The sequence below is a fragment of the Homarus americanus genome, unplaced genomic scaffold (genome assembly GCF_018991925.1).
Source record: "Homarus americanus isolate GMGI-L3 unplaced genomic scaffold, GMGI_Hamer_2.0 scaffold7626, whole genome shotgun sequence".
In the NCBI taxonomy this organism is placed as follows: Eukaryota; Metazoa; Arthropoda; class Malacostraca; order Decapoda; family Nephropidae; genus Homarus; species Homarus americanus.
This window is the reverse complement of record NW_024718273.1, coordinates 5,839,708-5,860,051: the sequence shown is the minus strand read 5'-3', so window position 1 is coordinate 5,860,051 and position 20,344 is coordinate 5,839,708. Positions and strand designations below refer to the sequence as shown.

The 20,344-nt window shown below is 44.0% G+C and overlaps 1 protein-coding gene across 1 annotated transcript in view; it reads left to right on the top strand.

Annotated features, from left to right (window-relative positions):
* Positions 1 to 975: 975 nt before the first annotated feature.
* The window catches only part of LOC121859395 (regulator of G-protein signaling 7-like), a 42,763-nt gene continuing 23,394 nt past the window's right edge, over positions 976 to 20,344 (top strand). The window contains exons 1-5 of the mRNA XM_042356177.1: positions 976 to 1,106; positions 12,456 to 12,554; positions 14,618 to 14,844; positions 16,161 to 16,274; positions 17,035 to 17,160. Of these exons, the coding sequence (XP_042212111.1) occupies positions 1,005 to 1,106; positions 12,456 to 12,554; positions 14,618 to 14,844; positions 16,161 to 16,274; positions 17,035 to 17,160 (668 nt within the window). The 5' untranslated portion in view covers positions 976 to 1,004. The remainder of the gene's footprint in view (positions 1,107 to 12,455; positions 12,555 to 14,617; positions 14,845 to 16,160; positions 16,275 to 17,034; positions 17,161 to 20,344) is intronic.

Below are 20,344 nucleotides of genomic sequence, written 5' to 3'. Positions count from 1 at the left end.
CCATACCTGGAGCGGGCGAACGCCCGCCCCACAAGGGGTCACAGGACGCACAGGTCAAGATTGAAGAAGCCGCAAGTCCAGAAAACTGTGAGGGCAAACTTTTTCGGAGTGAGAGATGTGGACTCTTGGAACAATCTACCAGAGGGTGTTGTGACGGCACCAAGTGTGAGGTCTTTCAAGACAAGACTTGACCAGCACTGGAGCAGGTTCAGGTACATTCAGGAGCCAGTGCATGCCCAGTACTTGTCAACAGTTCGTATCAGAGACGTGACCGACTGCCCAAGCAACTAACGAGCGGATCAGTGGCGAAGAGGATAAAGGTAAAAGTAATAATAAATTAAAAGAGAGAGTGTGGAGAGGAAGGAGAGGAGCTGTGGAGGGAGAGAGTGGAGAGTAATGGTGGGGGGAGAGAGTGGAGAGTAATGGTGGGGGGAGAGAGTGGAGAGTAATGGTGGGGGGAGAGAGTGGAGTGTAATGGTGGGGGGAGAGAGTGGAGAGTGTGATTGAAGGGAGTGAGGGTGGATTGGAAGGCGAGTGATGTGCTGTTCAATACCAAAGGGTACTACCCGTCCCTCTGGCGAATGGTTCAGGAACTAATGACGTAATTTCTTCCAGTTTGTGTCCGAATATCTCTACAATTCCATGCCTGATTTCTTTCAAAATTGGAACACACTTTTCCTGTCATACTGCGCGTTATTATGATGTCTGTTTTGATGTCATCCCCTAGTGAACGTTTGGTGACTTATATTTGTATTTTTTTAGGCAGTATCTCAACAATGGTTCACCTTAAGTCTTCAGAATTGAAAGATACAGGTACGGGGTCACCAGAAGATTCCCCCCAGCTTATTTTACCTGAAGATTAATTGCCCTAACACTGAATTAACCTAACAATCCCAGGTAGCATTATGCTGGCTAGTCATCAGGTGGTCCCAGGTAACTCCCACAGCAAATAGCATGTAACATCTGTTTCTCCCCCTACAGCTGTGTACTTGTGTAAGCGGACGATGCAAAACAAAGCGAGGTTGGAGCTGGCAGACTACGAGGCGGAGAATTTGGCCCGACTACAGAAGATGTTTAGCAGAAAGTGGGAATTTATTTTCATGCAGGTAAGTGTGTGTGGTGTAAGTGTTGTACGTGGTGCAGGTAGGTGTATGTGGGTGTACTGTATGTGGGGTAGGTTGAAGTTCTGTACAGTTGGCACCCACTCAACCCCCCACCCGGGAGGCGGCGCCAGCTCAGCCTACCGGACAGGAGGAGGCGAGCGCCGTGTGAACAGTGACATTTCTAACCACACCCTGCAAAATACAGTGTACTTAGCAAATGCTGCAGCTTCTGAGAATAGGGGAGGGAGCGGGGTTATTACTAAGAGCAGAGACGTTACCGAGAACAAATTCTGGCTTGAATGTCATGTACACTAATACTGACACGTTCCTTCATAAGAGAGAGGAGTTTGAAACACTACTGAGAGTACACCAACCAGATATTGTAGGTGTTGTAGAACTGTTGTACAAGAACAGGAGAATCGACCCAAAGGAATGTGAGTTCAGTACTGCTGGATATGACTCATTTACGAACCTTTCTCAAGAAACTTGCAAGAGGGGGTGTGGTTATCTACGCTAGGCAAGAGCTTCGAGCCAGCCAGGCGAGGGTACAGGGAGGGGATGTTTTTGAAGAGTCCAAGTGGTGCAAAATTAAATTAAAGGGAGGGGACTTACTTATCGTCGGGGGTATCTACAGATCCCCAAACTGTGGCCCACTAAATCAAAGGAACTTAAGATCCTTAATAAACAACGCGGCGATGCTCAACCCTAGCCCCCTCCTTATCATGGGGGACTTTAACTATGGCGACATCGACTGGAGAAACGAGTCCACCCCGAATGACTTGAATAACCCTGCTACTCTTTTTGTAGAAACTCTGAGAGATAATTTTCTGTTCCAACATGTTAGAGACCCGACACATTACAGAGGGGAGCAAACACCCAAGCCACTTGACCTCATCATAACAAACGAGGAAGGTATGGTGGCCAAACTGGAACACCTTGCCCCAGTTGGCAGCAGTCACCATATCGTGTTGTCATTCAGATTTAACTGTTACCTAGTTCAGGATAAGGCCAGGCCAAGGTACAAATATTACAAGGGAAATTACAATGGGATGAGGGAAGAGATGAGGGGTATCAACTGGCCTGACTTATTAAGGTACAAGAACGCAGACACTACGCTGAATATCATAACTAGTAAAATGACCCATTTGATCGATAAATATATACCCAAGACCAAACCCAGTGCTTCTAGGAATACGAGGGGATCCCTACACGTGAACCATGCGGCGGTCGACAAAATTAAGAAGAAAACCCAGAAATTCAAGACGTGGGTTGGGTCAATCGATGAGCAAGACAGGAGAATGTATGCAAGAGCCAGAAACCAAGCAAATATAGAGTATAGAAGGGCTGAAAAGGAGTTCCAGAGGCTGGTTGCAAGCGAGGTCAAGTCAAACCCAAAGGCGTTTTATCGCTTTGCAAAGTCGAAATTGAAAACGCGAGTAGGAGTATCAGACCTGAGGCTGGTGGATGGTAGTTACGCAGATTCTGACCAGGATAAAGCTGAGGCATTGAACAGCTTCTTTTTCTCGGTGTTCACAAGAGAGGATGCAACTAACCTTCCTGCGTTTGAGGACAGACGGTTAGCCACAGCACTGACCCACATTGTGTTCACAGAAGAGGGTATTAGAAATAAACTGTCCAGGCTAAACGTCCATAAGAGTCCCGGCCCTGACATGGTGCATCCTAGAGTGCTAAGAGAGTTGTGCAACGCGCTTGCCAAGCCCCTGAAGATCCTGTTTTGTAAATGCCTGGATGAACAAATGGTCCCCAGTGAATGGAAAGTGGCTTATGTGAGTCCTATCTTCAAGAAGGGCGATCGTCACTCCACGAACAACTATAGACCGGTGAGCCTGACCAGCATAATATGTAAAGTACTTGAGAGTATTATCAGAGATGCCGCAATGGAACATCTAATACGAAACAACCTTGTAAAAGATTGCCAACACGGTTTTATGCCAGGGCGCTCCTGCTTAACACAATTGCTCAAGGTATTGGATATTTGGACCCATATTCTGGAACGGGGTTGTAATATCGACAATATTTACCTAGATTTTGCCAAGGCTTTCGACAGTGTACCCCACGAAAGACTGAAAATCAAACTGGAAGGGTACGGAATTCGGGGAAATGTCCTAGCGTGGAGAGAAGACTTTCTTCATGACCGCAAGCAGTGTGTGGTGATTAATGGCACGAAATCGTCATCTGTACCTGTCACAAGTGGGGTACCACAGGGCAGTGTATTGGACCCGCTGTTGTTTGTTTGTTTCATAAATGACATGCCTGACGTTGTACACTCCTCCATACAAATGTTTGCCAATGACGCCAAGTTATTTCGGGAAATTAAGAACCAAGCGGACTGTGAAGAACTGCAGAAGGACCTCTGTGGGCTCCAGGAATGGTCGAAGAAATGGCTGCTGAGATTCAATGTCACGAAGTGTAAGAGGATGCACCTGGGGCGTACCAACAGTACTAGTTGAGACTGTGTGTGAGAAGGACCTAGGTGTGTATGTTGACAATGAGCTGAAGTTCTCGGGCCATTGCGAGAAGAAGGTAAATCAGGCAAATAAATTATTGGGTCTTATAAGAAGGTCGTTCAGATATCTAGACGGTCCGTCCCTCGTAGCGATCTTCAGGAGTGAAGTGCTTCCCCATGTGGAGTACTGTCACCCCATCTGGTCCCCGAGATATGCTAGGGACTGTCAATTGATTGAAAATGTTCAAAGGAGGGCCACCAGACTGGTGCCTGCACTTCGGCACCTCAGCTACCCTGAGAGATTGGAGCGCCTGAACTTGCCTAGCTTATACTACAGACGGGCAAGGGGGGACCTAGTCGAGGTGTATAAGCATCTCAGGGGGCATTACTCAGTTGAGTGTTCTCACTTGGAGCTGGCGGACGCTCGCCCCACAAGGAGTCACAGCTCAAGATTGAAGACGCCGCAAGTCCAGAAAACCGTGAGGGCAAACTTTTTCGGAGTGAGGGTTGTAAACTCTTGGAACAATCTACCAGAGAGTGTTGTGACGGCACCGAGTGTGAGCTCTTTCAAGACAAGACTTGACCAACACTGGAGCGGGTTCAGGTACATTCAGGAGCCGGTGCATGCCCAGTATTTGCCAACAGTGGGTGACAGAGACGTGGCCGATCGCCCGGGCTGCTAGCGAGCCGATCTTTTGGTGAAGAAGATAAATGAAAAAGAAAAGTAATCAGAGACGTGACCGATCGCCCAAGCGGCTAACAAGCCGATTAGTGGCGAAGAGGATAAAAGTAAAAAAAGTAAAAAGTATAACGGGTACAGTGGCTGGTTTGTTTTATGAGATGTTTCACTACCGCCCACCAAACAACAGATAGGAGCCAATGACATTCTACTTGGTAAGGCACGCACGCACTCACCTTGGTCTGGTTACTCGAGCGAGGGTAGTTCTAAACAATTTCCTAGTTTTACTATGATGTAAAAAAACAGTGGTGCCACATCTCACAAAAATCGCCAGCCTCTGTATCCGTTATAAATCGAAGCAACTGTAGGTCGAGCCTCGAGGTGTACTGATAAAGAAAGGTATAAAGATATGATAATAATGTTCCTCTTATTGGTGACATCCCCAGACAGAGACACAATATCATCACTTTGAGTGACCTACACCATACTTAACCTTAGTGTTCACTCAGTTCACTAACTACTGTAATCCCTTGATCTCTGATTTCTTGACTTATGTGTTCATTTCACCGGGGGACGTCAGGCAAGGACAGGTTAATCCCCACCAATGGCAAGGTTGAACATATTGAGCTCACATGATAATGTATTTCGATGCTCACATGTAAACAGATGTACGAGTACAAATGGATGGGCGAGACAAGGAAACATGCAGAGTTGTAAAACGTACCGGACTTTGTTACACTAGCAAAATGTTACTCAAGTAGAAGCAAAATTATCCAAAGTTCAGTGTACTAAAGTAGAAGTAAAAAATGATCATTCATAAAGTTCTCAAGTACTGAAAATAAAGGTAACAACAAACTTATTAATTGTCTCAAATGTTAAAGTAAATCAAGAGCAAATCATAAACAAAATCTAGTTAACTAAAGAAAAAATAAGACACATGTTTATCTGCAAATCTTTCTATTGAGATTAATCAATAACTTTTAGGCCTAAATATAAGCCCAACATGAGCTACGGAAAGAGTTTACGTTGAGCCCTACAATCCATAGTAGGGATAGTGAACAGACTGATAATATATCCATCCAACACTGTGATCACTTTCTTCCATATCCACACAAGTATCTTCGACGTGGACTTATGGTCTGCAGACATAATGTTGTCTCTGCTCACATTAGGTTAGGATACATACCTATCTGACAAGTATCTGAGGCAGGGGATGACCCGCACTTCTCTTCCTGTAAACTCTGTAATTGTCCCAACGCTAACACCCTTCAACACTATTGCCTTGACTGTCCCACTGTCAGGGACCTCCTACCATACGGAGAGTCACTAACCACTGTATGTCACCACCTACTTATTCATAATAATTTAGATTTTATTCTTGTACACTACCAACGCTTTGGTGGGTGCTAACTCCCATTGTCCTTAAATCATATCAATATTGTCTCCATACCACAAGTCATAGCATGTCCTGCAAGAGACAAGTACCAATACTTTACTTTATCCTCTTCGCCATTGGTCGGCTCCTTAGCCGATTGGGCCGTCGGTCACGTCTCTGTTACACACTGTTGGCAAGTACTGGGCACGCACTGGCTCCTGGATGTATCTGAACCCGCTCCAGTGTTGGTCAAATCTGGTTTTGAAACAGCTCACACTCGGTGCCCCGTCACAGCACTCTCTGACAGGTTGTTCCAAGAGTTCATAATTCTCACTCCGATAAAGTGCCCTTTGAGATGTTTATACACCTCAATTAGATCACCCCTTGCCCGTCTATAGTATAAGATAGGCAGTTACAAGCGCTCTAATCTCTCTGGATAGCTGAGGTGCCGAAGTGCAGGCACCAGTCTGGTGGCTCTCCTTGGGACATTTTCATTTTACTGACAGTCCCTAGCATATCTCGGTGACAGTACTCCAGATGGGGAAGCACCTCACTCTTGAAGATCGATACGAGGGACGGCTGTCTAGTTATCTGAACGACCTTCTTATAAGACCTAACCTAATAATTTAGTTGCTTGATTCACCTTTTTCTCACAGTAACACGAGAACTTCAGTTCATTGTCGACATATGGTATACACCGAAGTTCTTTTCGCATTCAATCTCTATTAATGAAGTTTCTTCATCCTGTTGGGACATATGATCTGCCTCCTTACCATTGGTACGACCCAGGTGCAGCCTCTTACACTTCATGACATCGAATCTTCGCACCGTTTCTTCGACCATTCTTGAAGCTCACAGACATCTTTCTGCAGTTCCTCTACACAAACTGTTTAGTTCTTAATTGCTCTAAATAACTTGGTATCGTCCATAAACATTTGTATGGAGGAGTGTATAGCTTTTGGCATGTCATTTATGACGTAATTGCTTCCGGTTACCTAAGACGCGAATCACTGATAAGAAGTAACTTCACAGAAATATTCATAAATGTTTATGGGTTAAGTTTGCAAGCCCAAGTGGTTTTTTCTACATTTATTTATAAAAATAGATGTATGCACAATTAACTAAGATATCACCGTAATTAACGCTATGAGCTGTGAGCGTTAATGATGGACGGAGCTTATCAGTAATAGCTTTGTGTCGGTACGTCCATCAGGTGTGAGAGCTGAGTGGATACTGAGAGTATACTGGCCAGGCGCCTTAGAGACGCGTTTGCCTGTGGAGACAACCTATCACATGATCAATGCTTGACAGCTCACTGCTCATGGAAAATTGCCGTGGGTGATGTAGTTATATAAACCTAATGTATATAACCCACATTTATATAAGTACCACTGTCTGTTAGACAGGGGTTAATACAATGAAACTAACAAACAACAACGGGGCCAATACACTGCCCTGTGGTAACCCGCTTGTCACGGGTACACTTGACGATTTCGTACCATTAATCACCACACACTTCTTGCGATCATGCAGAAAGTCTTTGATCCACGCTAGGACATTGCCCCGAATCTTGTACCCTTCCAGTTTATTTCTCAGCCTTTCGTGGGGTATGCTGTCAAAAGCCTTGGCAAAATCTCGGTCAATATTGCCACCCTGTTTCAGAATTTGGGTTCAAATGTCCAGTACCTTGAGTAATTGTGTTAAGCAAGAGCATCCCGACATAAAACCGTGTTGGCACTCCTTTACAAGGCTGTTTCACAGTAGATGTTCCATCATGGCTTCTCTTATAATGCTCTCAAGTACTTTACACATTATGCTGGTCAGGTTCACTGGTCTATAATTATTCGTGGAATGACGATCGCCCTTCTTGAAAATAGAACTCACATTAGCCATTTTCAAATCGCTGGGGATCTTTTGCTCATCCAGGAATTTACAGAACAGGAGCTTCCGAGGCTCGGCAAGCTCGGTGCACAATTCTCTTAACACTCTGAGATGCATCATGTCAGGGCCGAGGCTCTAATGAACCATTAGCTTTGACAATTTATTCCTTATAACCTCTTCTGAGAGCACAGTGTTGTCAGCACCGTGTCAACCGTCTGTCCTCAAACGCAAGAAGATTGTTCGCATCCTCTCTTGTGAACACCGAGGAAAAGAAACTGTTCAACGCCTCTGCCTTGTCCAGGTCAGAATCTACATAACTACCATCTTCAAGCCTCAGGTCCAATACACCTACAGTACTCGCATTTTTAATTTCGATTTTGCGTAGCGGTAAAACACCTTTGAGTTTGACTTGACCTCACTCACAATCCATCTCTGGAACTCTTTTTCAGCCCCTTTACACTCGACTTTGCTTGGTTCCTGGATCTGGCACACATCCTCCTGTCCTGCTCGCCATTTGTCCTAACTCACGTCTCGAATTTCTGAGTATTCTTTTTAACTTTGTCAACCGCCGCCTGGTTCATGTAGCGGTCTCCTTGTGTTCCTGGAGGCACTCAGTTTGGTCTACCTTTGACATAATGACCTTGACCTTTGAAGTAATGACACTAAGACATGCACACTCTTAGACATTAAGAATGACCCACACACACACACACGCACACACACGCACACACATGGAGACAGACATTTAGTTATTCTTCGAGACACAGACAGCTAAAAAACAATAGTTCTTCTAGCAGGTTCTTAAGTTAAACCCTTCAATTTGTAAATGGATAATAAACATATATGCACTTTATTAAGCAACTGATGACATCATATTCATATATTTCAGGTCAATGAAGTTAAAAAAATACACACGGGTAACGAGATTGTAAACAGCTTGTCATACAAAGGCACATGGAGGATAGCTATCAAACATCAACGTACCATTACCTCCCTTGAAAGCTTTCTTTTTCAGTATGGGAGAATGAAAAAGATAATAAAATTAATAGGAAACAGTAGAATGGACGAGTTGACGGTTGTAATTTTTTTGTAAGATGGCAGGTCAATGGGTAAAGAAAACGCTTAAATTCACTATGGCAATGATATTTTAAAATAAATTAGGCCATAAAGTGACAAAAATAGGGGTTAAAGTTGCTAAAAAGTCACGTGACTGCAAAAAGCTGTGATTGGTTGTGACGTCACTGGCTGGGGCGAGCCGCAGAGTGGGAGGCAGCCAGCTGTACTGTAGTTGTCCAACCTTCTCGGCTGATCGGCTTTGTAAATGAATATTATTAGATGATTAATTGTGCTTTACTGTGCAACACAGTAATACTATTTTAAATATATAACTATTACTAAGCACATAAACTAATTCAATGGATATTAGCTGCCCATACAACAAAATTCATAGTATAAACATTCCAAACAATATTGGTATTATTTTGGTTTGGGTCATCTGGGGAACCTTAAGATTCTAACCATGGGATTAAGTACTTTAAACCATAAGACAAATTATCTCTACAGGATTTCTGTCGCAAAACATTTTTCAATCACATAAGAAAATACAGACCATAGGTTAGGTTAGGTTAGGGTATGATGAGTTATAAGGGTAGCTTAACATACATCGGTAAGGGGGGGGGTGGTAGTAACTCAAAACTAGTGATTTCCGATAGAAATGAAGGTCTAAATCGTTCATAACACATCGCAAACCATCAGAAAAAACATAGTCTGCATGTCTAAGTACAGGGATGGCCAAAACTTAAAATTTACCCAATATACTGTAGCCTACCTCGAATCTAAACATTCAAATACTCATGGTAGTTAAAGTAAAATTTTACCCATTAATTAATATAAATGATGATATATCCCAGTGGTTCATTAGTGAATCACCAAAACAATAACATCACTATGTTGTCATGTTAAGCTAGCATCAGGCATTCTCAAAACAAAGTCCAGACAATGTCATTACTTCTAAATTTACTCGTATCTCCATCTAGTATTGATATATTCTCTAAATGCACTGAAAAAAGAGAGAAAGTCTACCAGGTAAGAGTACATGACAGCTGAGCTGGTGTGAACGTAGGCGTTTTTTATGTCCAAAAGAACACAAGAATGGAGGAAACTGCAGCGAGCCTATTGGCCCATACTGAACAGTCCCATTTACACCCAACCCCGACGTGGCATTTGGGCTCTGAAGAGGCCACTCTTTCTACTACCTCCGACTGCAGCGATGAGTTTGTAGTGGATACCTCCCCTACAAACGCTGTTTGTCGCTGAGTAGCCGACCCCGCGAATTCCCCAGTGTATGCCTCGTGGTATAGGTCAACCAGCGCCGCCTTACATGACGGAGGTCAACTACTAAGCCACGCCTACCTCCGCTATATAAGACCTGACCTCGTGGTGACCTATCTCTCTCTTTCGACCTACACCAACCAGCAAGCAACACCTCCTCCTCCTCCGCCTGCCTGGCGGTCCTCGCTCCCGCCGGCGAGCATGGCGACCCACAAGCTGGTCCTCCTCTGAGCACCCTCACCAACCTGCTCTCTCTACTCAACGCTTGTAACCATGCTGCCTTCCCAGCACCAAGCTGCATTGTACATCCAATACAACATGTATACAGAGAGCACATTGTGAGTTTCCTTTCTCCATCCCATACTGAGTGAGAACCAAATAACCCATACCCCACAAATGGTGACCCCGGAGATCCGCACTCACACAGGATGGAGGAGAAACCGATCACTCTCCCAGTCTTCAAGCAACATGGAAGACTGGCTTATCCACACAGAGACAGCTCTCATCGGTTCTACAGCTACTGTCTCTACACCGCAGATTAGACACCCTAGAGCAGTGGTTCTCAACCTTGTTTGCCCCATGCACCCCTTTCACCATATGTCAGAATGTCATTCCCCCCTCCTTTCCAAGATTGTCTGCCTCAAAAAGTGCATTCCAAATAATATGCATATAATACTGAAAATCCTTTATTTTTTTCCATATTAGTATCAGTTTCCTCCCCTGAAAACCTGAGGGGGGAAATTCCCCCCTGGTTGAAAACCCCTGCCCTAGAGCAGCTCTGCTACTCTAAGCAGACAGCCGCTTCTCTTCCTGCCCCAAGCACCACGTCCTACCGACCCCAGCACACCCGTCCTACCAGACGCCGCCCCCGGCCCAGCAGCAGCCCCTGCTCCCGACGCGGCCCATGCGCCTGAGTGCGGACCCACACACCCCTCTTTTCTCCCCCAGGTACTCCCTGCTACTGTCCTGCACCCTGCTGCTGTCGTGGACCCAGCTGCTGTCACGAGCCCTCATCCGCTCCTGCTGACGCAGCCCCTGCTCCTGACCCAGGCCCACACACCCCAGCAGGCGCATCTGAGGACTCTTTACCTGTCGCGAGTGAAGCACAACATTCATCGCCTCCACAACCCTCTTTCTCCCTCTCTTCTCCCACAGATCTTGTGTGTCTAGACAGTTGCCTCCACTACCGGCCGGCTCATCCACGCCCTCGCCGTTATGGCTCACATGTGGCATGCACCGCCCGTTCTGCCTCACATGTGCCATGCAACCCTGCAGACAACAAGTCTCTTACACCGCCTGGGGGGAAGGGGGGGGTACTGTAGTGGATACCTCCCCTACAAACGCTGTTTGTCGCTGAGTAGCCGACCCCTCGAATTACCCAGTGTATGCCTCGTGGTCTAGGTCAACCAGCGCCGACGGAGGTCAACTATTAAGCCACGCCTACCTCCGATATATAAGACCTGACCTCGTGGTGACCTATCTCTCTCTTTCGACCTACACCAACCAACAAGCAACACCTCCTCCTCCTCCGCCTGCCTGGCGGTCCTCGCTCCCGCCGGCGAGCATGGCGACCCACAAGCTGGTCCTCCTCTGAGCACCCTCACCAACCTGCTCTCTCTACTCAACGCTTGTAACCATGCTGCCTTCCCAGCACCAAGCTGCATTGTACATCCAATACAACATGTATACAGAGAGCACATTGTGAGTTTCCTTTCTCCATCCCATCCTGAGTGAGAACCAAATAACCAGTACCCCACAAGCTTGCAGGTAGTGACATCATTGCAAATGGCGGCCCTGTTTCTAGAGAAATAAACTTATCTCGACTATTACAGTAGGACTTTAAACTTTTATTCCATATTATATATACCGTATCACTCTAAGAACGTGACGGAGTGTATTTCCTGTGATTACCGAGAACCGTCAACTCGTCCATTGAGAAGGAATTCAAGGTAGTGTAATGGTGTTTACACTTTCAAAGTGGCACAAACTTTGTGGGATGAGGGTTACCACCAATGTACTGTATTTGTTAAGCCTATTAAAGTATTCATGATACTGTACTTCTTTCCATCACTGGCTGCACATATTTGTTAAGTGACGTCATTGAAGGTTATCTGTTCTAGTTATTGGTTGTTGGTAATATACAGTAGTGTGTGATTGATTTTTTTTTCCATTACTGAATTTTTCTGACTTATACTTCTGATGTTTTGAATTAATACATGCTGACTGTAGTAGGAGGTATGGGAAGAGCACCACTGTACTTTGGGCTTCAGAAATAACTGGGATACTGCAACATTTACTTATCATCAATCATATTAACTTATTTTACACCTAAGGTATCATCCTACATGGACAATTCCCATCTGGATGATCGTTAATTTTATATGATTTTTGCCATTCCACTTAGACGATTATGTTAGATTGAATAGTCTATAAATACAATTTGTCAATTTAGGAAGTCTTAAGTGTCATGTAATTATGCCTAATTCTAACTATTTTCAACACAATGTAATATCACTTGTTGCATCTTCTTTAAATTGTGATCGCTAGTTTCACACATATTTGACTGAACAGTTACATGATATCCATTACAGTATTTATAACTTAATGTATTCCCCACAGGCGGAGGCTCAGAGTAAGGTGGACAAAAAGCGGGATAAGCTGGAACGGAAGGTCCTCGACTCACAGGAACGGGCATTTTGGGATGTGCACAGACCCATGGTTAGTTTTCTTGTATTCTTTCAAGCCTCATCATTCTATAATGGAAGGGGCGGGGGTAGCTGGAGCCTTGAGTGAACACAAACCTTTACTGTTATAACAAATGTTGGATCACATGAAGATTAGCTCCCCAGGTTATTTCACCGGAAGATTAAACACCCTAATGTTACCTGGGGGAGTTACTTTGATATTAGCCATTAGGGTGGTTAATTGTAAGGTGAAATTAACTAAGGGCTAATCTTCATAAGATCCTAGATGTGTTCTGTAACTGTATCTAATTCAACTTCCTTACCATTCCAAACAACCACATGATCACTCAAGGGAGCCATATCATCTTTGGAGGCTTTCAGTTACAACAGGCAACTTCTGAGCATTCCAGAGAACTTTTCTCCATCCCCACCAACTTACAAGGCATTTAATTCGGCCCATTGTTGTTTGTTTGTTTGTTTCATAAATGACATGCTGGAAGCTATACACTTCTCCATACAAATGTTTGTGGTACGGAGGCAAAAGAAAAAACAGCTTTAATAAAGACCGAATGCAAAACTCGGGGCGGATCCAGGAATATCAAGAGGAGGAGTCCAAGAAGTTGCGAGGGTAACATAAAAGTGAGCAATTTTTTTAAAATAAGCTCCCTCAGGTTTTTTTTTTTTTAAATCTGACTAATATCATGGGCATTTTTAGACCATTTCGAAGCCATGTGCACTTGATATTAGGAGATATTCTGAAGTCAATAGTAAATACTTTTTACTATACAAAAATGTCTGAGTACAATACTGCATTGAAGAAAAAGTATTGGAATTTTCTAGTGAAAAGGGGGGTTCGGACCCCCAAGACCCCCCTGGATCAGCCCTTACAAAAGGACCTGGGTGTGTATGTTGACAGTGAACTGAAGTTCTCGGGCTATTGTGAGAAGTTAAATCAAGCAACTAAGCTAGTAGGTCGTTCAGATATCTGAACGACCTTCTTATATGACCTACAAGTTTACTCCCTCGTAACACTCTTCAAGAGTGAGGTGCTTCCCCGCCTTGAGTACTGTCACTCCGACTGGTCCCCAAGATATGCTAGAGACTGTCAGTTGATTGAAAATGTCCAAAGAAGGGCCACCAGATTGATGCCTGCACTTCAACACCTCAGTTATCCACAGAGATTAGAGCACCTGCAACTGCCGAGCTTATACTACAGACGGGCAAGGGGTGACCTAATTGAGGTGTATAAACATCTGAAAGGGCACTACTCAGTTGAGTGTCCATACCTGGAGCTGGTGGATGCCTGCCCCATAAGGGGTCACAGCTCAAGGTTGAAGAAGCCACACGTCCAGAAAACTGTGAAGGCAAACTTTTTCAGAGTGAGAATTGTGAACTCTTGGGGCAACTGCCAGAGAGTGTTGTGACGGCACCGAGTATGAACTCTTTCAAGACCAGACTTGACCAACAGTGAGGCAAGTTCAGATACATTCAGGAGCCAGTGCATGTCAAGTATTTGCCAACAGTGAGCAACAGAGACGTGACCGACCGCCCAAGCGGCTAATGAGCCGATCATTGGCGAAGAGGATAAGGGTAACGTAAAGATCACAATAAGATACTTCAGTTATCTCAAGAATCGCCATTTCTTGCCTCTTTAAAACTAGAATGTATACACCTGTGACATCCAACTTCTCCACCTCCTCATCTTCTATTCCTTAGAAAAATTAAACTCCCTCCTTCCACGTGGTTTCCCTATCTCAGTGAAACCAGATGCTTCACAAGTGAGACGTATACAGGCACCTCTTGACATCCTCAAATTAAATGTTCTTTTCCTCCCCAAAATTGAATGTAGATTACAGTTGTGGTTGCACAATCGTGCATATCATTAATTTCATGTGCAGCTCCCTTGTTTACCTTATCTTCATGAATGCAGTTAGCAGTATAGGATATTTTTCATATGCTTTTATTGTCGTGAACCACTTTTTTTTTTAGTTTATATTTGCATTTATTTTGACAAGATGCTTATTAACTTACATAACCATCACTTCTTAATTACCGTATACAGTACAGTACTTTATCATTATATTCTTACTTCCACAGCCGGGCTGTGTCAACACCACAGAAATTGATATAAAGAAAGCGTGTCGAATGAATAAACCAATCAAGTCAACCAAACACCTTGCCCTTGGTGTAGCTGGAGGTCGAATATCTCCTTCAGTCTCTGAGGCAGACCTCACTAGTCCGGTCGAATCCCTTAAGCACGACATCGACCTTCTCAAAACTAGAGTCGACCGGTGTAACTTCAAAGTGTCTAAAGCAGCAGAGTCGTGAGTTTAAACTATGTATCTTTTTAGTTTTATGTTCATGTAAAGATAGTAAGAGCGCCTGCGTGTACAGTAGGATACATATGAGAAAACCTATTATGGTTAAAAGATTAAAGTTAGACTGGTTAATATTAGAACAGAAACCAGACCCTGAAATGAGTGTTGATATTACTGTGAAGAGGAGACTGGATCTTTTTAGGATAAGGATATGTGGAGGATTCACTTATAAATTTAAGAATATTCTCATAATTTTGGATTGCTGTAATAGAGATGTGTAGTCGTGACTCTTGAGTAAATGTTACTTTTCTTTGTTGGATGGAATTTAATGAGGGTTGAGTTACTGCTTTATTATGTCTATCATTTAAAAAGGTTTGAGATTCCTTTTAATGCTGGGTGTTTTGCATATAGTACTGTGGTTTGTTTTATGTACTGTAGCTCAGCAGTTTGGGGTGTTATTTCCTGGTTCAAGGATTCTGTATAGGAGTTCAGTACCTTTATAGATTTTTTATTTTATTTATTTTTTTATTTTTGGCAAGGTAAGAGAGACCCAGTAGACAGGTATGAGCTTTGATGTCCAGATACTTAAGTATAATTCATATTGGAGTGATGAATGGTAGATACAGTGTTTAATCTAATTCAATAATATGGTAAAAAAAGACCGAAAAACTATATTTGTTAGTGCATCGGTAATGGCTAAAACACATATTTATGTACAGTATATATTGTTATCTATTCTCTTAAACTATTTCTGTGTAGGGTAATTCAGGGTCTGCAGAAGCCTCAACAAGGGGAAAATCGCTTAGGAGACCGATGAAGGACAACAAGTGGCAGCTGGAAGGAAATTCAGTACTCCACACCCACTAATTCATAACTTCAACTTGCAAAAGAGTTTTGGAAATTCTGCATAATAACTTAGAGGAAAATTATTCTTGTTATTAGCTCAGGATATTGAGTGCAATTTTTGTAAAAAAAAAATAATGGCTGTATCTGAATTTTATTTAGTTTATCAGGGTCATCTTCTAGGAATAATGATTTAAAACCATTCTGAGAGTACAGGTATGGGTTAATGCTTATTGTGGTACAGTATACAGTAATTTGACTGTAAGAATTCTTTCCTTATTATATCTTTAGTTTCCAGAAGTGCGGTACCTCATTATTCTCACCTTACAGTTTCTTCCCTTTGATCAGCTGCATTGTTTGTTCATCCCAACATATTTTCTTTGTTCATGTTCCAAAATGGTTGTTCTGTGATGAACTGATAAGTTGATAAACTCTCCACTTAACCTTCATTTTCTGCAATGAAGGTCTCCTATTTGCAGATTCATCAGCTACTGGGAACAGTACCAGGAATATGACCCTTTCATCACACCTACAGATCCACCCAACCCCTGGGTTGCTGATTGCCCAGATTTCTGGGAAGCAGAGAAAATAGCGTAAGTTCTGGCAGTAGATGAGATACTGTAGTGTTTTTGGTCATGATTCCAGCCACCTTGCAATGTAGCATGGAGTCTTACAAGATTGTTATTTTTTTTTTTTTTTTGCAATTACAGGTACCTGTATATAATGTGCAATGCAGGTAACCCTGGTTGGGACTGTGTCACCTAACACCCAAGTGGAGCTTCTTGTAGTTTTCATCATGAGTGAGAAGTTTTAAGATGGTGGTGACTGACTGCACTATATTGTAATTGGCTTCTTGACAAGTAACATCATGACAGCCCTGTAGCAGGAGCACATTGGGATGAAAGTAAATGTACTGTACAGGCATATACAGTATACCCAAGCCTCAATGCATGGTACATTAAGGTCAAAATATATATATGGAGAATTTGTTTTTGCACCCCAGTTTTACTTGAAGAGTAATTTAAAAGTAAAAATTCATATCACCTTTTATCAATTTTTCTGTCATTTTATCCTACCTTGTGACATGGTAGTGATTGTGAGCTTGTGGCCAAAATTGGGCCTACGCCGTACTTTACGGCACTGAAAAATACCTACATATTATGCCAGCTAGTCTGAAAAACATAAGACATATTTACCTACATACTTAACTTGTGGCCACCATAACTACAGGTGGCTGTGATGGAGAAGGAGGCTGATGGCTGATGAATATGAATAATTTCTGGTGGTTTTTCTTTGCTCTTTTCCCTTTCATTGTTAAACATACTATCCACTTTTTCTCCTTTTTACCTCCAGTAAGGAAATCCCGACGAAGCGTGTAAGGCGGTGGGCCTTCAGTGTACAAGAGTTACTCAAAGACCCTCTTGGACGTGAGCAGTTTGTCAAATTCCTGGAGAAGGAGTTCAGTGGAGAAAACCTAATGTGAGTCTTTGTTGCATTGTAAAAGCAGCAGACATTATTATATATGTATCCTCTTTGTGTCCTTTCATCTTGCCTCCAATTTGAACAATAAATTTTTTTTTAACTACCACCATCACCAGGTACTGGGCATGTACTGCACTGGCTCCTGAGTGTACTGTACCGAACATAGGAATGGTGAGAGCACAAGTAATGAACCACTGTTTAAATGATATACTGCCTTACATATTCTGCCTCTTGATTCATGTTTTGATACAGTAATGTGCCCCTCCAAAGAATAACAATCAATCGGAATACTTTCCTCCTGTCTGAGGGTTGGCGACCATAGTCCTCCACTCTAAATGTTCTCGGGCAGTTTTTATCAATCCTTCAAGGTTTTATATCTCTCTGGAGACCCAGTTTTTAATTCAATTTATCCATCCCCATCTCTGCCTTCCCCTGACCCTCCTACCCTCAACTTTGCCCATTAATATTTCTGTTGAAGTTTTTGCTAATCTTAGTACTCAGGGGCGGATCGAGGAATATCAAAAGGGGGTCCAAGAGGTTGTGGGTAGGGGAACATGGCGAGCGCAATGAGCCCGTCCAGGTGGGTGGCGCTGTAAGCTTGTGGGGTTATGAGATATTGGTTCACACTCAGGATGGGATGGAGAAAAGAAACTCACAATGTGCTCTCTGTAACATATTGTATTGGATGTACAATGCAGCTTGGTGTTGGGTAGGCAGCATGGTTACAAGCGTTGAGTAGAGAGAGCTGGTTGGTGAGGGTGCCCAGAGGAGGGCATGCAGCTTGAGGGACGCCAAGGTCGCCGGCGGGAGCGGGAGCCGCCAGGTTAGAGCAGAGGAGGAGGTGTTGCTTGCTGGTGGCCGTAGGTAGAAAGAGAGGGTGGTCACAGCGGGGTGAGGTCTTATAAGGCCGGGGTAGGCCTGGGTTGATAGTTGACCCCCGCTCCATCAGGCGGCGCTGGAGGCGTAGGCTGGGGAATTTGGAAAGGGTCGGCTACTCAGCGACAAACGGCGTTTGTAAGGGAGGAATCTACTACAATACTCCCCTTCCCCTCCGGGCGCGGCGGGAGGCTGGAGGTTGGCAGGGTTGCGTACCACATGTGAGGCAGAACGGGCGGTGCATGCCACATGTGAGACATAACAGCGAGGGCGTGGATGAGCCGGCCGCTGGGGAGGACAGCTCTGTCTAGGTACACGAGATCTGTGGGAGAAAAGAGTGAGAAGGAGGGTTGTGTAGGCGATGAATGTTGTGCTTCCCTCGCGGCAGGTACAGAGTCCTCAGATGCGCCTGCTGGGGTGTGTGGGTCTGGGTCAGGAGCAGGGGCTGCGTCAGGAAGAGGGTCCATGACAGCAGTAGGGTGCATGACAGCAGCAGGGTTCATGACAGCAGCAGGGTGCAGGACAGTAGCAAGGGGTACCTGAGGGAGAAAAGAGGGGTGTGTGGGTCCGCGTCAGGAGCAGGGGCCGCGCCAGGAGGAGCGGCACGGGGTACTGCTGGGCCGGGGGCGGCGTCTGAGGCAGGACGGGTGTGTTGGGGTCGGTAGGACGTGGTGCTTGGGCAGGAAGAGGAGCGGCTGTCTGCTTAGAGTAGCAGAACTGCTCTAGGGTGTCTAACTTGCGGTGTAGAGACAGTAGTTGTAGAGCCGATGAGAGCTGCCTCTGCGTGGATAAGCCAGTCTTCCATGTTGCTTGAAGACTGGGAGAGTGATCAGTTTCTCCTCCATCCTGTGTGAGTGGTCACTCTGGGGTCACCATTTGTAGAGGTTATGAGATATTGGTTCACACTCAGGATGGGATGGAGAAAGGAAACTCATAATGTGCTCTCTGTATACATATTGTATTGGATGTACAATGCAGCTTGATGCTGGGTAGGCAGCATGGTTACAAGCGTTGAGTAGAGAGAGCTGGTTGGTGAGTCAGAGGAGGGCACGAGCTTGAGGGACGCCAAGGTCGCCGGCGGGAGCGGTAGCCGCCAGGCTGGAGCGGAGGAGGAGGTGTTGCTTGCTGGTGGCAGTAGGTAGAAAGAGAGGGTGGTCACAGCGGGGTGAGGTCTTATAAGGCGGGGGTAGGCGTGGGTTGATAGTTGACCCCCGCTCCATCAGGCGGCGCTGGAGGCGTAGGCTGGGGAATTCGGAAAGGGTCGGCTACTCAGCGACAAACGGCGTTTGTAAGGGAGGAATCTACTACTAGCTCTCCAGAATTTTTTTTGAAATCTGACCAATATCATGTGCATTTTGAAGCCATTTTGAAACCATGCGCATTTGGTATTAGAAGATATTCTGAAGTCAATAGTAAATACTTTTTACTACACAAAAATGCCTTAGTACAATACTGCATTAAAAAAAAGTATTGGAATTTTCTGATGAAAAGAGGGGGGGGGGGGGTGGTTCGGACCCCTGGATCCGCCCTTGGTACTTCTTCATTTGTTTACCTCTCAGTGTACCTCTTCTCAGCATTCACCCATAAGCCACATTTCAAAGGCCTCCAACCTCTTTCTGGTGTCTGCTGAAGTTGTCCACGCTTCTGACCCATACAATACTCTTTGCCATATAAAACCTTTTAGCAGCCATTTTCTCAAATTGAAGTTAATGTCCATTTTCATCAAGTCTTTCAGATTATTATACAGTATGCTGTTTTGTTTACCTTATTCTTGTTTTTATTTCTTCCTTACATCTACCATCACAGCTAATGTAACTTCTTACTTCCCAAATACACAAAATTTCCACTTGTTTTAGATCCATGTTGCTTACCATAAATTTATTTTAGGATTTTTTTTCCAATTTGGAAACAAATATTACTTAAGTCTTTAAAGCGTTAACCCTTAAACCACATTTTTCACTTTTTTTTCCACTAAACTGTAATGTAAGGAGTATATACTGTAAATATGATATATTCTTGTGATGTATTATGTTAATGTCTTTCCTTGTAGTGTAGCAGGAAGAGGTGATTTAGTTGTGTAGCTAGGTGCTGTAAATATTTTTCTGCAATGTGTTTTAGGATTCATTTTATCGAACTTTGATCGTGGCTTTCAGGTTAGAAGTGAAAAAATATTGTATTATTTTAAACTGGCTTGCTTGTTACACCCTGATGATGAAAATAAAACCTGGCAAGGAATAACATAATTTTAAAATGTTTGCATCAAGGTTTTCTTTTTAAGGATGGAATTACTGTAATACTAATGTGT